At 55.9% G+C, this 17100-nt stretch overlaps 1 protein-coding gene across 1 annotated transcript; it reads right to left on the bottom strand.

Annotated features, from left to right (window-relative positions):
- Positions 1 to 2068: 2068 nt before the first annotated feature.
- TTI1 (TELO2 interacting protein 1) lies at positions 2069 to 17008 on the bottom strand. Its single transcript, XM_086760666.1, has 7 exons — positions 14541 to 17008; positions 13874 to 14062; positions 12926 to 13074; positions 11948 to 12088; positions 10327 to 10531; positions 9518 to 9605; positions 2069 to 3607 (listed from the first exon to the last, which is right to left on the bottom strand). The coding sequence occupies exons 1-7, from the start codon at positions 16837 to 16839 to the stop codon at positions 3373 to 3375; spliced, it is 3306 nt and encodes a 1101-aa protein (XP_086616792.1). The 5' UTR covers positions 16840 to 17008; the 3' UTR covers positions 2069 to 3372.
- Positions 17009 to 17100: the final 92 nt, after the last annotated feature.

Raw genomic sequence — 17100 nt, 5'->3', positions numbered from 1 at the left:
ACGAAAATGCCATTTCCACACAGTCACTCTTCTGGCCATTATCCTGCTTCAGACAAAAGCAATTTACTCTGCCCGTAATAAAGCCGGGGTGATAACGAAGCCGAGAAGAGCCGTGACAGGCAGCCGTGCCACCTAGGCCAGCCTCTCCCCACCGCCCGCATCCACAGCTGGCTCGGGACAGCCACCGCAGGGAAAATCTCCAGGAGAGCCAAGGTGCCCGGAGGGAGCACCAGGAAAGCGGCGCTGGGCTCGGCAGGCATCGGGCGCAGCCGGCTGTGCTGGTGGCCTGGCCGGGGGACGTGGCTGGCTCCTGGCACCAGCGCGCGGAGCAGCGCAGCGGCCAGCGCCACGACCCACCACCGGGCTGGGCAGGAGGGCCTGGGGGAGCGGGCAGCAGCCCTCCCTGCCAGCAGCTCTGCCCTGCCCGGCGAGCAGCCCCGCTCAGCGGTCAGGGCTCCGTCAGCCCCGAAACCAGGCGGCTGCGTGCTGGGGTCGCTGGGGAGCCCGTGCTGGAGCAGCAGCCCACGGCCCCTTCCTGACGGATGCAGCTGATGCCAGTCGCTCCCCCGCACCAGCTCTATTGCTTGGGGAAGATGCTCATGAAGAGAACTTTCCTAATTGTCACAGCCCTCCTGCTGCCTGTACTGTCCTGTGAAACAGCCGCCGCTGCGCTCGCTTGGTGGCTGGCCCAGGCTCTGGTGCGGTGCCATGAGACCCGGACCGCGGGGCACGTCCCGGCAGCTCGCGCCTGTGTGCACGCTGGGGACCCGCAGCCCTGAGATGCTGTACCCACCAGAGACGGCTGCGCTTCCAGCTGTGGCTGCGCAGACCCCACCGCGGCCGGCACCCCAGCAAGGGGAGCTAGTGTGAGGGGTGTGATGGGCAGGGCTGGGAGCAGGGACTCTGGTGTGACAGTGCTGCCCTGGAGCCCCACGCTGCCCTCCTGCACAGTGGGACGCCCTGACGTGGGCGCAGGCAGGCCGGTGTCCTCGCAGACCCCGCCACTGCGGGCCGCAGGGTCCCTGGGGCTGGGTGGGACGGGCTGGCCACGCAAACCTGGGCGGTCTGCAGGGCTGGCGCTGTGGGGGTTTCGCTGTGGTGGATGCTGTAGGGGATGGACAGCGGGATACTGCAGATGCTGTTAGGTTTTATGCTTTTCCTTTCAGAAACACGTGTAACTTTTCTAAAGAAAAAGCTAGAATAAAGGTTGTTGGTTTTTCTTTTAAGCCTGCCTTGTTTTGGCACAGGTGAACCCAGCGGGGCTGGGCTGCTCCTGCTCCCCAGAGGTGACCCATTCCAACAGGGCAGAGTGCCTGCAGATAAATCGCCTGCCTGCAGCCCGTGACCGGCGGTGCCCGGTACCAGGAGGGGAGCTCCTGGGGAGCTGGTCTGGCGCAGATACCAGGCTGCAGGAAGATGGCACGGGTCTCCCACAGCAGCGTTTCACTTGCACCTCCCTGGCAGGAGGCGCAGCCCGCGACGGCCCCATGCTGCTGGCTGCAGGGAGAGGCGCTGGGTGGAGAGACCACAACAGATGGCTCGGGCAGGAGCGCCAAGCAGCAGCGTCGCGGTGCTGCCGCTTCGTCACGCGTGGGCTCCAGCCAGCGCGGAAGGCAAGGCAGGCACGGGCTGCAGGCAGCGTCTGTACCTGATGGATGAGTTTTATCAAGTGCTACAACAAGCCAGAAAATTCTGCACCGGCCCCAGGGTGCCTTGGAGACCACAGGTAATATTTCACCTCCCTGCCTCTCCCGTCTTCCCCTGCCAGAGCAGCTCTGAAGGGCTCCTCTGTGCAGAACCCAACCCCATGTTAAGCACTGAGTATATACTAAAAAAGCATTAAAGGGTAAAAGCTGAACTGCAGCCCCGTCCTACCTGGTAAAGAGCCAGTGACTTGTCTTTTTCCTGGAGGAGCAACCAGGAGTAAAGCCTGAACACAACCGGAGATGCGAGGGGAGGTAATCTCAGCTGAGGGGGGCGCGGGCGTCAGCAGCAGCCCCCATGGTCCCAACGGCTGAGACACATTCTGGGTGCTCACCCGGGACCCCCACAGCGATGCACAAAGCCGTTCCAGCTAACAATCAGTTTATTGCTTTGGTTTTTGCATTTTTGAGCTTGCTTCCACATTTACAGTCAGGACCTGTCCCTCTACTGGCACAGGACTCCCCAGATGCCGGGAGGCACCCGCTGCCAGCAGCCGCGCTGGGTGAAGCTGTGAGTCCGGGAGACGGTGCGGCCTGAGAGCAGCCGGGCAAAGCAGCACCTGCAGACCTTCCGGGGACGGAGCCCAGAGGACACGGAGCCGGCGCACGCTACCGCAGCTTCCAGGCGAGCAGCGAGCCTGCGCCGGGTTCTGGAGGGGAGGCCCTTTGGCAGGGGCAGCAGCAGGCCCCAGACACCCGCCGTCCTCTCTGCTCGCTGCGTTGTGCTATGCCTGCTCCAGCAAACCCTGGCGCAACTGTGGCACCAGCGTGCTCACACGCGTATCACCTCCTCCTCGTGGGACCAGGTACGCTCCAGCTAGGAGGCCGTACCGGGGCACGGGGTGGTACTGCACCTACTTCCCCTCGGGGTGGGCGTTAAAAACCCGGGAGGGCTCAGAAACGGCCTGCGAGAGCAGCAGGCAACGTGGGAGCGAGGAGGAGGCTCACATCACTCACAAGTTGTAAATCAGGGCTGGCCGTCTTCCTGAAGAATCTCCCGCGCTCGGTGAGAACCGGGGAGCGTAACGCATTCGGATGGTCTCAGCAGCCAGTCCCAGCAAACGGCAAGGAACAGCCCCAAGGGGTCTAAGAGGACGCGGCGTTCTTGCCGCTAATACTGGTGAGGAATTTATTGGAAATGCAGTTTAACTTTTTGTGATATTAACTGTTTTTAAAAAAAGGTTTTTACTGCACAGCAGACCAGATTCTCTGCCTGGGAAGGGTTAAGGCCAGAAAAAGCTTTTGTTCTGAGTTGGCAGTTGTTGTCCAGCTGAGAACAGGAAGGAATACCATGGTTGTGAGGAGCTGAGAGGGGTGGTGGGGGTGCTGGAGGGGCACCACCCAAGCGAGAGTTGGGAAGTAATTTCTGGAAAATCACTCCGAGTACTGAAGCACTCGAAACAGATGTGCTGTGACCTTTGGACTTCTCTGCCGCACCACGTGCAGACAAGTACAAGTCTGGAGGAACTGGGGCGATGTACCCATCTCATGCTCAAACACTGTTTAAAAACCCAAACTTCTGCTCACAGGGAAGGTGCTTCGGTCAGTGCCCCTGACTGGGCAAGCCTTCCTTTGCCCCAAGTGATTTGGGGCCTAAGTGACGGCACGTTTCCAGGGGAGCGCTGTCCCAGGGGTTCCTGTTTCCCCTCCTACCCGCTGCGTAGGTCGGTCAAGCAGGAGATGGCTCCTGGGTGCCAGCCCGTGGCGTTGCGCTCTCCCGCTGCTGCAGCATCTTCAGCAGGAGCAGCACGTTGTCGGTGAACTCGTCCCGCTGCCGCCCCATCCCACTCAGCTGCACGGGCCGCAGGCTGACGTGGGGTGGCTCGTACCGCTCCGGGCAGCAGACCTCGGTCAGGAGGAGCCAGGTGCTGTCAGGGTCCACGTGCATTAAGTGGAGGAAAACACTTTGGGAAACAGTGGGAAGAAAGGGAAGAAGAGTAAGGAGAAGGCCTGTGACCGGCCCCAACAGGGTAATTAGCAGAGAGCGTTGATGGTGCAGGCTCTGACGGCTGAACAGCCTGGGAGGCTCGTTAGGGAGAGCCACTGAAATGGCTCCTGCGCTGAGAAAGACAGCTCAGCGGTTTCGCATCTCCAGGCATGTGGCAGAAGTAGCTATGATGCTACGCAGCACGTTAGCGCCATCAGACAGCAGCTGGTCGCCCACCCAGGCTCTGGTCTCGGCTTCACGGGCTTCTGCCAGCAAAGCCTTTCTAAACCAACTGCTGGGGAGGTGCTGCAGAGCACCGCGGGGGCCACCGGCCCCTGGCGTCGTTTGCTCCCACAGAGCTCTTAAAAGAAGCTGTGTGTTGTTCAGCACCCTCTCTGGTTTTTGGGGAGTGAGGGGGTCAACCCATCTGGATTTCTGGCCCTTTTCAGAGGGGCAAATACAGGGGGATCTCCGGGCTGGCCCATGGGTAGAGCTGCATGCTGTACGGAGGGCTTCTTGTCTGTGAGGTCTCCTCTCATCTCCAGTCCTCATTAGCTGCCTCCAGCACCTTTCTGGATTTTCTTTTTTTTTTTTGAACCCCCACCTTCATTAACACAAGAACGGAGGAAGAGGAATGACAACTTCTCTCAGCCTTACTGCCTGTTGATGGCTTTCACTCTGCATTTCAGCACCCCAGGTGAGGTGGGTGGGGCTTTGACTCAAGTACGCACTTCATGCTCCTGGCCCCAGCTTGGGCAGCCCTGCCAGGGAGCAGGAGGCTCTGCCACCAAAAGAGCAAACGGCTGATCTGCATGGCCTTGCTTACCCACTCCTTCCTGCTGGTGACCCTGGGCTTGGCCAGCTCTGTGCCAGGGTTAGTGCGCCGACAGCGTGTTGGGCTTTACAGGGATTCAGTGCTCTGGCTGTGCCATGCACGAAATCAAACTGGAACCTGCAGGAAGCCCTGGCAGCGCTGCAAGGCCTCTTCCTGTGTGGTGCTGAGTACACAGCGCTCCAAGAGAGACCGAGTACTGAGGGTCAGCACCCACCAAACTCACGGGTCAGCTTTCCAAGACCTCAGTAAACGCCTACCACACATCTCGGGTGTCCAGTTTCTACCAAACTCACGGGGCCAGGAGGAGAACAATGGCGGGCGAGGTAACACGAAGAGAAATCAGAGGGTAGGACTGTCTCTGTTTGCCCAAAAGCACAGGGCAGAACTCCCCTCTCTAAAATCAAAGATCATCTGCTACAAAAGCCACACAAAATCCAGACCTGGCTGCTGCCAAAACTTCTCCCTGACAAACTTTCAGCCCTCCAGTGAGCTTGCTTCCTATGCAGAGCAGGCAAAAATCCCTTTTAGCAGCTCTCCTCCGAAAGTGAGTGCCACAGAGAACCTGAAAAGGCACAGAAACGAGATGGAGGCACCGGGAAGGTCCCTCATCTCTTCCCAACAACCTCGTAGGTGTGTGATTCGTTACTCCATGAGCAGCCAAAGCTGCTGCTTTTGCCTGTCTGCTATGAACCACTTGTCTCTTGGTGCAGGTCTCAGAACGGCAGTAAGGGAAGACACTGCCACCGCAAGCAGTTGGCTGTGTCCCCTCCTGAAGGTGCTGGCAGTGCCTGGCTGCTCCAGAGGAACCCTGTGTGAACTCCAAAGTGATGGCTGTGCTTGGCAACAACTGCATCGGCAGCGCGCTGGACGCAGGTGAGCTCGCGGGGCTCTGCTCCTCTGGCTTTGCTACTGCAGCTCTGCTGACTGGGAAGGGGGGACCGCCCAGACCCAAGTGCCAGACCGAGTAAAATGCGGGCAGGCTCGCTGGGACAAGGTCTAGAGCTTGCACATCCCTGCACCAGCTCTCCAAGCCCTGTCAGTGCTCTCCTGGTGCTCGCTTGGCCGTGACAGCGTGGGCGTGCAGCTGCCTGCCAGCAAGCAGCAGGTCCCGGTGGTTTCCCCCGGCTTATGATGGGCTGCTGCTGGTGGGCAGCTGCACAGAAATAATCCTGGCTCCTTATGGCTGGGGTGGACGCCACTGGGCAGGAAAGATGAATCACTGGGAAGCAAACATGGGAACAGGGAATACTATTCAGCTGGCTTCTGCTTCTCCAGCACATCCCCAACTTTACCTCTTACACTGACAGCAGATACCCTGCTCGCCAACCTCTCCCCAGTCCCTGCTCTGAGAGAGCAACCCTCAAGGGATTAGCTGATCCCCGGAGAACTGCGCTGCCTCTCGTGCCCACAATGGCCCGAGGCGTGTGATTATCTCCCGATAACCCCTGGTGCTGTGCAGCTTAAAGAACAACTTGACTTCTACATTTTCAAACTAACTCTGGGGTAGTTTCTAAGCAACCTGTTTCCATGGCGAAGAATCCTGGGGTTAATCCAGGTTTGTTTTCTGTTGTTCCTTTTTTGCTTTTTTTTTTTTTAAATATAATTTTATTGAATTTTGCCTTGTGCAGGTGGTTGGTTTAGTGTACTTTAGCCCAGCTTGCAAACAACAGCTGTCAGTAAGTATCCGATAAACTACGCAATCAATCCAAAGGAGGTACGGTGCATAACCAACTCTGGTATCTAAAAAGGTCCAAAAATAGCTCGTATTTGTTCCAGTCATGCTAAACAACTTATTCTACTAGCACAGAGCAGAGTTTGGCCATCCTGCTGCCTTGTCTTTTCCCAAGCTCTCAGCAAAGGCACGGCACATTGAACAGGCTGGCAACAGGACAGGTCTTTCTGGCTTGGGCATCTCTGTGGAATGTTTAACCAGATACAGTTCACCACAGACTTCAGTAAGAACTGGGGAAATTATGCCTGCACCCTGGAAAAAGCCAGCACTCTATCCAGAAAGGCCAAATGGTAAACTTCACAGCCTGTGCACACTTACTAGCAATTAAGTGTAAGTTTCAAAAGTCAGAAGTGAAAACAGCAGAGGTGCTGACACAGGCCAGTGACAATGTCTGAATCTCTTTTCCTTCAAAGTTTGGTGTAATTTTTTTTTTTTTTTTTTTTGGTTCCCCACTTCCCTAAAGCGAAAAGCTTGTCAGGGATGATGTAACTTAATAAATTGATGGGAATCTCACATTTCCATGCTGTGACTTCCAGTTTACATCATCCTCCCTTTGGCCCTGTTCCATGGCCTGGCCCCGCAGCACCCCCTCAGCTGCTTAGCGGCTCCTGGTCACTTCACCCGCAGTCGCACTGCCTTATTTGCAGTGAAAGCGAAGATGTATCTCGTGTTCTCTAGCCTTCCCAAATGCCTCTTCAGTACTTTTCTTCCCAGGTTTGGCTAATATTCCTCTCCTAGAATACTCTCAGCAGTTACCTGACAATAACGCCTGCTGCCCCATTTTCTCTTCCTCAGATATGCTGGAGTTCCTTTTTTTCCCAGCATCTATTTTTGCTTGTTGAGTACTGCGTGAAGCTGCAGTTACAAAATTCACTTACTCCCACTGGTTCATCTAATAAAACTACAGGGTCCCATAAATGGGATTAAGCGGCCTCCTTGGGGCATGATAACATCCCTGGAAGACAGCCAAAACTGTGGGGTTTTTTTTTGGTTTTTTTTGGGTTTTTTTTTTTTTTTGTAGCTGCAGCACCTTGGCCAGAAATTCCTGCTTAGCCCTTCGCATACCTACAGAATCTTCACTCCGTGCAGGGAGTGACTGGGGCTGCAGCTGACTTTGTAAGACCTGACCTTGCTCTTGGCAGGTCACAACTCATGCGCTGCGTGAGGATCCAAAAAGCTGCGCAGAGGCCAGTCGGTGTAAATCAATATGGCAAGCTGGTTCCAAATGTCTTTTTACCGTGCGTGATTTCTGCAGTGATAAAGCTGAGTTATGTGACGTATGTTGGCACTCGTGCTGTGGCTAAGATTAGTTCTGGTCTATCTGGTTTTAGAAGCATTTAAAATGCAGGATTTTTCATTTATCAGGTTGATAACATTGCCCTTGACCTACATGGAAAGGGCCTTGCGTGTGACAACCTGTCAGTTTGCAGGCACGGGGGGGGCAAGGAAAAGGACTGGAGCTTACAGGAATCTGGTGGTTAAGCAGCTGGAGAAGGGAAACTGAAGCACAGCTGAGAAGTGATTCTGATCCTGGAGCTGATTGCTACAGTGCAAACTAATTTTGACTTTTCCAAGCTGAAACCTCACATCATTTGTACTACAGTTAAAAGCGATTTGGACCTGCTTAACTCCGATCCATCCAGGTTCCAAGACCAGGGATCAGACAGGGCTAAACTGAAAAATAAACCCCCAGAAAACTACAAGTACGGCCACGTGCACAGTTAGTACGAGGCCAGCCACGCTGCACGCCTCGGTGCGTGTACGCCATGGCCAGCACAGCTGTGGGAGAGCTGCTCACGGGAGACCTCGCTTTGTTCAGTGACACACGTAATGTATGGGGCATCAACGGCGTGGGGGAGCGGTGTAACATGTGGCATTTTTCCCTTAAAATGGCATAAAAATAATATGCAGGGGAAAAAAAATGTTACTCACCCTGACCTTTGCCCCTTTTTCTCCAAGGACAGGGAGCCTGCTCACAATACTGCTTCTAACGACCCTATGGCGTCACAGGGCTAATTCGGTATTTTCCCCACCTTGCTGCGGGGGAAACTGCACAGCTTCTCAGGCTGCTTTGGTAATGAGTTAAAAGCTTAAGACGCCACATATCTAGATAAATCCTGGTGCTCTGCTTTCCATTCCAGCATTGCTTACACAGATGAACGCTTTATTGCATTACGGGTACGCCAGCCTACAGCAAAGACCCTTTGCAGCACAAGCGCTGCTGAAGCCTGCTGCGGCGCAATGAAAACCACGAGGGTAAAAATAAACCTGCTCTCACCAGTGCAGGAATACAAACAAAGGTACGCCTACAGCTTCTGAGAGCGCGCTCTCTAAACCGCTGCCCAGCCACACAAAGGGCCTTCCCAGCCCGCGCCGCTCTGGAGACCTGCTCAGGTGGAAGGGAACTGGCAGCTCTGCCCCTTTCAGCAGCCTGCCCTCCGCAATCCGCAGTGCTGCAGGTCCTGCTCGCCTGGGCTCCTCTCCCCTCAGGGGATGGGCGGGCTGGCCACACAGAAAAAGCGGGGCTTTCACCCCCGTCCTGCCACAGAGACAGAGGTGCAAAGCTTATTCGCTCTCTGTGTTCCGTAACAAGACTCACTTTATCTGCCGAAACCTCTGCTCCTGTTTCCAGGTGACAACGTATGACAATAGCGATTTCTTATCCTGACAGCAGGAACATGCTGAGCAGGATTCTGTACACCGAGCAGCAAAGTATGGCTGTCACCACTTCATAGAGCTGATGTGTGCTTGCCTAAACTGTTTGTGCTCTTCTAACCTCTCCCAGCCTTCTTGGAGCAAGACTGCTGCCAAGACTGCCAGCTTCCCAAACAAACTCCACTCCACCTGGCAGAGCCTGGGCTGCCGTGATCACAGGAGCCCAGGGAAGATGGAAGGCTAACAGAAGTAAATCCCCCAGCCTGCAGAAGGAATTAAGAGATAAAATACACAGGAATACACATGCTCTTGCATAGCTGTCTTCCCCTCTGCAGGTTTATGCCACCAGCACGCCAAGAGCCCTAAGTATTCCAGCGTACGCAGCGGCTGGAAGGAAGCAATCAGCACATCTTCCCCTTCTGTCCCCAAACGCACAGCAAGGTAATCTGAAAGTCAACAGTAGCTTGTGGGCAAGCTAACCTCCCTAGCTCGTTTTGGGTAGTAAGTGATACTTCACCTGAGAAAGGGGTTAACTTCCACCCTGCTGTACACATCTCAAATGTGCCAGAGGGAGGAATGGGAAAGGTTCGAAAGGCAAGGGGCCACCACGCTCCCTCTGCCCCACGTTACTGTACCCCTGGTACACTGCATTTAAGAGACATTACCTCTGTGCAGCTTCTTGCAACTTCCTGGGTTGCTTGGCACTCAGGTAAATCAGGCAGGCATCTGCCACTTTATTCAGGTCACTCTCACCTGCAGAAATGGAACAGAAAAGAAGGGTAGGAGGTAACCTACTCAGCGGCTGCTGCCTAACAGAATCAGCTCTAAACTGGCAGCAAGAGGCTTCTGGGCCTTTGAACTGTCTGACCCGGCCTCTCAAGCATCCTGCTGCAAAGCCAGGAAAGCAATCGAGGGCACTGAGAGAGGAAAAGAGCAACTACCCAGCAAACCTCTTCCCTCATCAAAGTCAGCGCCAGAAATTTAACCTAGGAGAACTTCAGTGAGTTTCATTCAGCAGAAGAATGTGATGTGCTGCATTTAAAGAATCACCCAGAGAGATGGCCCAAAATGGAACCAGTCAAGCTAGCCAGAAATCTTATCTGGGCTCCAGCTCTGCAGTTAATTAAGAACAAAGTATGGCCCAACAGGTCCTGCAGCAACCCAGGCGCTCCACTTGGTACCCACTGCTCATGCACCAGCGAGATGAACAGTCAGGTTGTGCAAGGTGCTGGGAATCCTCTCTCCCCTTTGTCTCTTGGGGAGTACAGAGCGACCAGCCCTTCCGTCCAGAGCTCCCCAAGAGGGCAGATTAGAGCCCAGCAGGACGTGAACAGGATGAGGCTGGAGAAGATCAGGAAATCAGTTGCACGGCGCAGCAGAAGGGTAAGAGGCAAACGCAGGCCTGGTCAGCTGAGACGAAAGGAGAGGTAAGTGGCAGAGATGTCACACAACCCACACCTTCCCTGGTACTCACCCATGTCCAGCTTCTCGCACAGAGAACCCAGTCCCTGCAACACCGCCAGCTGCAGCTTGAAGGCAAGCGTGTGGCTGTACACAGGCCCAGCTCTGGCGCTTGCGGGGGCCTGGCTGAGGAGGGGCCCAGTCAGCTTAGGCAGGACATCTTTGGAGAACCTCTGCCTCAGAAAGTCCCCACACTCTTGAGCCAGGGTACACAGCACCTAGTGGGGAAACACCGGTCACTGGAGGCTCAGCGCACGTACGGGTCTGGGAGGAGCTCAGCATCCTCACCAGCTCGGGGGATACGGCATTTGTTCTCCCCGAGAACTTTTTTTGGCAGCTGAGAGCAATGTGACCACACCTGCCGGTCTCCCATAAGAGAAGGGGGCAAATGCTCGATGGAGAAGGCGAGTGACCTGCGCTCTGCTCCTCTGTTCCATGGGGCAAACCTCCTGGGACCGCCCCTCTCGTTAGCACACAAAGGTAAGCGTAGCCGGTGAAGGCTTATTCAGAATTGCTGGAGGGGCCTCTGACAGAAAATGCCACTGAAATAGAACTCAGCTTCGTGGCGGAAACAGCCCATCCTTACCAGCGTGCCAGCACACAGACCAACTGCCTACAGCACGGGCATGCAGCACTGCTGCCGCGTGCCCAGGACACACACCACGCTGACCCGCAGCGTGGCCTTAAACGCACGGAAAAGTGAAGGGGGACCCCCGGGGCCGACCCACGCGGCCAGAGCAGGGTCCTCTCCTGGAACCGCACTCAGCTCCCGGGCCGTGTGTGCAGGACTGAGATGCTGGTTATGCTGAGTTTGGATGACACTGGTACTACGCCTCCTGGCTGGGACTTAGGAAGACACTCACAGGGAATTTCCTGTAACAAAACCCAAATTCAGTGCTAATTGTAATGATCCCTTGAACTTTTCGAGAGTAATTTAGTTTTGGTGGAGCGCTCTCTCTTCTTTTAGGGCAGGCACATGCGAGGTATGGCTGCTATGAAATTCTGGTGTATGGCTTCTTGAATCTGGGGAACCAAAACTCTCCTTTTGTTCACTCTGAAGGGTTCTAAAACGAATCCCATTCTGCACAGCAGTGGAAGCCCTGTGAAGCCCCGGGGCCAGTAACCTCTGGAAACATGCTTTACTGTCCAGCTTGTGAGTCAGGAAGAGAAGGCAGTCAGTTGACGTGGTCAGGAGCAGTTTAGTAGCGTTGTTACGAGGCTGTCTTTGCTCAACTTCTCCCCTCCCCTGCCAGTGCCTCGATCACAAAACAATCCCTGCTCTTCAGCCTGAGACTTGCAAAGGGGGGTGCTGAGACTGCGGCTCCTGCCAAGGCAAGCTGCACTATACGGTGCCTCTGGCAGCTGCTTAGGCTGTAGAACTGTTTTCCTCTTCCCTGCACTAACCGCCGATATCGCTGTCTCCCCCAGGAACAGTGTCAAGGTTTTATCTGTGGCCAAGCTGCAGTGGGAGTGGTACAAGCCTGCCCGCTGCAGGGTGGCGACCCTGTGTTCCAAACCATGTTTAAAAATCACTCTGCAAGCTCAGTGCTTCTCTCCCGGGCCACTGCAATGCCAGAGCCACTTGCCTTCTAGGCAGCAGCTTGAAGGCTGCTGGCAGAGACTCGCTGCTGTACCTTGAAGGCTCTGAGCACTGCCAGAGGGTCGTCGCTAATCAGCCGAGTGACGAGAGCTGGCCAGACGCGATGAGCCATGGGAAGCAGATGGTTTCCGTGAGGATGCAGCACAGTTACACAGAGCTCCAGCACGTCCAGGACCTGGGCAGGAGGGGTAGGTAACAGACTTTCAGAGCGCTGCAGCGCCAGCAGCACCAGGCGTTCAGGTGGATCCCTAGTGCCAGAAGGGCTTTAACGCAAAAGGGTACACCTTCACCTCAGCATGCGCTGGGACAGCAGAGCGGCGCACAGAGCACAGCCCCGTTCGGAGCGGGACGAGCAGCACAGTGACGTGACTTGTGCTGGGCTGCAGAGCCGGGCTGGGACCAGGGTGTGATTCCCGGCCCGGTTCCGCAGGCTGGGCTGTGCGCTAGGACCCTACCGCTCCTGCGGCACGGCAGCAGGATCACCTGCTGGGGCTGGGCCTCTGTGGTACGAATCTGGGTTACGCCTCGCTGCTGCATTTTCTGTCTCGCTTTGCAGTTTAAAAGGAGGCCACCTTCAAAGGATTTTAATAATTAAAAAAACCCAGGCTTTTAGCCCTGCTTATCATCACCCCAGCAACTTCAGAAACGTTCATCAGCCTGTGCGCTACAGTGTGAGGAAGGGGGATGGGAGGCCCAGATGGGAGAAAGATGCTCCTGCTACCTCCAGCAAAGGCTGAGGCACAAGACTTGCCTACCGTGAGCATCAGGGGAAGGCGCCTGATATGAAGCCACCCGTAAGATTCTGTTCAGCCCAGCTGCACTCCTAAAACAGACTGCGCCCAGAAAACTGTCTCCCTTTCTCTTGCCAGACTTGGAGGGCCCATCCTGAATAAGCACAGGGCAGCACGAACCTCACTACAGCAGGAAGCTCAACGCGCGCCGTGCACGTCTGATGACCCACCAGCCCCCTTCCTGGGCACCGCCTGGCCCCTCAGAGCTGGCGGTCGCTCACCTTCAGCCGCACTCGGAGGCTCCCGTCAGACAGCAGGTGGATGCACCTCTCCATTATGTCTTTGGCCAGCTGAGCGTGGCTCGGCAGCAGAGTTTCTCCTTCTGCCTCAGAGTTGTCTGGCTCCAGCTTAGCAAGGGGGGGAACCTCATCTGGAAGCCAAGACCATTACTGAAGCCATGAAAATGACCTGGAAGTTCTGGGAGACCACAATACCCACCCACAACTACTCTGCACATTTTCAAGTGAAGCCTTTGGCCTTTTTTAGCATATTTTGATGCAGTCAAGTCTACGCTTGAGTTGTGCAAGTTAAGTGTCAGGTTCAGGGAAGAGTGTGGGACTAGGGAAGGCTTGCTTTCTCCACTGGACAGTCGGTCTGACATTTGCGGTCTCTCCTCACCACGGACTTACTTCCCAGTGATTTTTATTAAAAATGAAAAGCCCACGTATTTAAAGATGAAGTATTTTAAAGGTCAGGATTGAAGCACAGCCCATAAGGACTAAAAAGCTCCCTATGTGAACGTCTGCTGGCCCTGCCAAGGCCAAGTGAGAAGGGAGTGTGTTCTGGCATCATCAGCCAGGAAAAAAACGGTACAGGGATTCCCACGGGAGGGTGAAGAAAACACAGTAGGATCCTGGAAAGAGGAAACTGGTCCTGAACCCAAATGGCCTGTTATGAGGTAAGGAAAAGTACAGTGTGCCTGTGTCCTGGAGCTAGACAAGCCTTGATCTGCAAACATTTCACTCCCCACACCCCCACGCGTAGTGCAAAGCAAGCAAACCCAGCAGCACCTTACAGGAGCTCAGCTCAGCTCAAAGCAGACCTGAGACTGCCGGGAGCGGGCTAGGCTTTCAGCCTGGTCCCTGTCTCCACCTGACGCAAGGAAACCCCACAGCTCGCTGCCTTTCTCCAAGCTGAACACACTCTTCTCCAGTCACGCACGTACTGACCTGCCTCCTTGTCCCCCGTGTCAGGAACATTGCCCTCTGCGATCTGCTTCTGCCGGACGTAGTCAAGGAAGAATCGCTCCACGTCTTGCCTTGTCACCGTCTGCTGCCCCCGGGACACAGCCCTGCTCGGCCGCTTGGCACTCTGCCTTTCTCGGCGATCCTCCCCGCAGGACGATCCAAACCACCGGGCTGCAAAAGAGAAATGGGTACGTCACCAGCAATCACCATCCCCTCCTGCACGGCACCACAGGCTCCTTCAGACGAACGCGCCTCCAAGTCACGTGGGACTGAACTACAGAATCAGGCGCCGGTTGTCACACCACCATGACCTCCCTGATGGTGTGAGGATGTCAAACCCTGAGATAAGAAGGAATATACTCCTCGTGCGTCTGCAGAACACTTATGGGAGTAGCAAATCCATCCTTTCTCAACCACTACGGGCCATGTTCCTGCAAGCCTGCAGGCCACACAAACAGAAACTGGTCGCGGAGAGCGCAAGCCATTGTCGATCTTTGCTTGAGAGCTGCCCCGCCGAGCAAAGCAAAGCTGCCCTCACGCTGCTGTACCTCAGCTGCTTGAAATCTCTCGTGGCAAGTCAGAACGTCAAAAACAAGAACCCTTGGTTACAGAAAGACTGAATTATGCAAAGTGAACACCATTTAGGTACCTAAAGCTGCCACGACCGAGTGGAGGACGCTGAGGAAAGTGGAAGCCCGGTTACTGTAAGACTGATCTAGTGCAGACAGAACGTCTTGGATAACATCTTCTACCAGTGGCAGCAAGCTGGCATCTGAGTGCCTCAGCATAGTGTCCAGGACCTGGGAAGCATGCGGCTGATGTGCCAGCTGGCGCAGATTCAGGGAAATCCCATTCACCAGATAGTCGGAGTTCTCATTAATCAAACCCTGCACAGAGCTGTAACTGCAGGCCGCGCAGATGTCCACCAGCGTGCCCCGCGCGGTCTCACTGATGAGCAGAGTCTTGTCACCAGCCTTCTCCAACACCGGGTAGAGAGCTGACAGCAGAAGCAACCGGAACTCCTTCCCAAGGACAGCAGCGAAGCAGCTGATGCCTTCCAGCTGGATGCAGATCTGCCAGATGTTGCTGTTCATGGTGCGGGTCGTTACGTGCGGCTCTGGGGACGGAAGGAGAACGCTGCTGCTCGCGCCTTCCGGATGGGCAGTAAGTCCTGAACGCTGCACAAGGTGCCCAGGGCTGGCTGCTTCTGTATCAATGCTAGTGATCAAATACCAGTTAGCCTGGTCTGTGTACTCATCCAGAATGGACACTATGGACTCTCTGAGATCACCCGTGTTCAGTGAGACTTCCCTTTCCTGAAGGACATCTACCCCCACTCCGGCAGCTCCTGCAATCAGCTCGTTGAGGACCATCGCTGCCTGCTTTCGGTATGCGCTGGATTCGCCGTACAGCCCCATGAAGTGGTCCACGAGCAAACAGAGGTTCCCGTAGTAGCCAAGAACACGACAGACCTGCTGAAGGAGCTGGAAAACTTTCTCCTCCGTGAAGAAGCGAAAGTATTTCTTCTGCAATGTGCCCTTCAGCACGCCATGCTGCAAGGAGCCCGACGGTCCGTACGCGACCTCGCAGCCCCAGCGTCTGTCTTCCACTATTTTCACATCTGTCACGTCCAGCTCCAGAACTTGCATCAGCGCTCTGGACAGACGGTGTAGGTGGGATACGGAGTTGAGGACAATGTTAATCTTGGGGCCCAGCAGCTTCAGGTAGCCGAGCAACACGCTCAAAGTGGAAACCTTGCCCGCGTCATCCTGGGAGCTGACCAGGCGAGGAAGGGCTATGGCAAGGGAATGGAGGTTCTCTGAGAGGACATCAGCCAGAGCCCTGTTCTGCGCTACGACCCTCTGCTCCGCAATGCCTTGCAGAACTTCGGTGCACCTGCTTTGGACTTCGCTGTTTTCATCGTTCACCAGCCCAACCAGGGCCTTCAAAAGGTGACCGAAGGAGTCCACCAGCGACTGGCTGCAGTTCCTCAGTAAGTGGTGGACCAGTTCCACCAGCTCCAGTCTCACTTTCCAGTGGGGATGAACTGAAGAAAACTCAACCATTTTACGTAGGAGGAGAGAGAGTTTCTCGGCAGTGCTTTTACTCCAGTCAGGTCCTCTGTGGACCATGAGTTCTGATATTCTGCTTTGTTCCACGGGCAGCTTTTCTTTATTCTTCGGGATTCTGGCTAACTGTGCATCAGCCATGACCAAGCCAACAATCAGATAAAAGAGTCTGATGGCAGAAACGGTGGTTTTGTGACCCTGTTTGATGTCTCCAGTAACAACTCGAGACAGCGTAATGGAAAGCCCAGGCAGAAAAGAAGCAAACAAATCTCCGCATTGCTGTGCCTCGTCTGCATCGAGGTGTCGGTGCCCCTGGCAGTCACACTGCAGAACTAGGACCTGTAAGCACTTCAAAGCAGAAATCTTAATTTGTTTTGCTTTTTCTTGCTCTGCTAGGCCCAGAAGCAAAGACACGGCGAATCCTAAGAGAGGAAGGGCGGAAGGCTGATACAGAGACAAGATAACATCCCCGTCAGCTGAATGCATCAGCGTGTGCAGCGCCTGGATTACAGCCAGCTTCAACTCCTCCGACAGCGGGGCTGGGCTGCTGGCGCCGGGAGGTGGAGAGAGGCACGCACAGAGCTCGGAGAAAAGCTCCTGCAGGAGCTCCTGCTTCTTCACGCAGGTCGCCGCGAGGACGGAGGACATGCACTGCAGCACGCTCTGCGCCAGGCGCTCGGGCCGCGGCCCCGGCACCTTCAGCGCGAAGCGCAGCGGGAAGAGGACGTACTCCTGCAGCTCCTGCAGGGCCGAGGCGCCGACCGCGCCCAGGCGGGCCCGCAGCCGCGCCACGTTCTCCGGGGTCTGCGCCTTCGTCAGCTGCACGCAGACGGGGCGCAGGGCCCCGAAGGCCTCCTGGGGGGTGTCGAACACGGCCATGCCGGGGCGGCGGCAGCTCGGGGGGCGCGGGCCGCCGGGGGCTGGCGCGGCGCGGGGCAGCGGCCCGCAGCCTGTGCCCCGGGGCGGCCTCACGGGCTTCCCCCCGAGGGCCGGGCCCGCCGTGCTCGGGGCCGGGCCCGGGGCGGCCCCCAGGGCCGGCGCGCCTACCTGCTCCCGTAGCGGGGCGGCCACGTGCCGGAAGTGACGTTGCGCGAACCTGGGCTGTCAGCGCGACAAAGAGAGTCCGCCGAAACGCCGCGG

The sequence above is a fragment of the Chlamydotis macqueenii genome, chromosome 16 (assembly GCF_036417535.1).
Source record: "Chlamydotis macqueenii isolate bChlMac1 chromosome 16, bChlMac1.mat, whole genome shotgun sequence".
Taxonomy (NCBI): Eukaryota; Metazoa; Chordata; class Aves; order Otidiformes; family Otididae; genus Chlamydotis; species Chlamydotis macqueenii.
The sequence above is the reverse complement of the archived record's forward strand: the minus strand, read 5'-3'. Positions and strand labels throughout refer to the sequence as shown.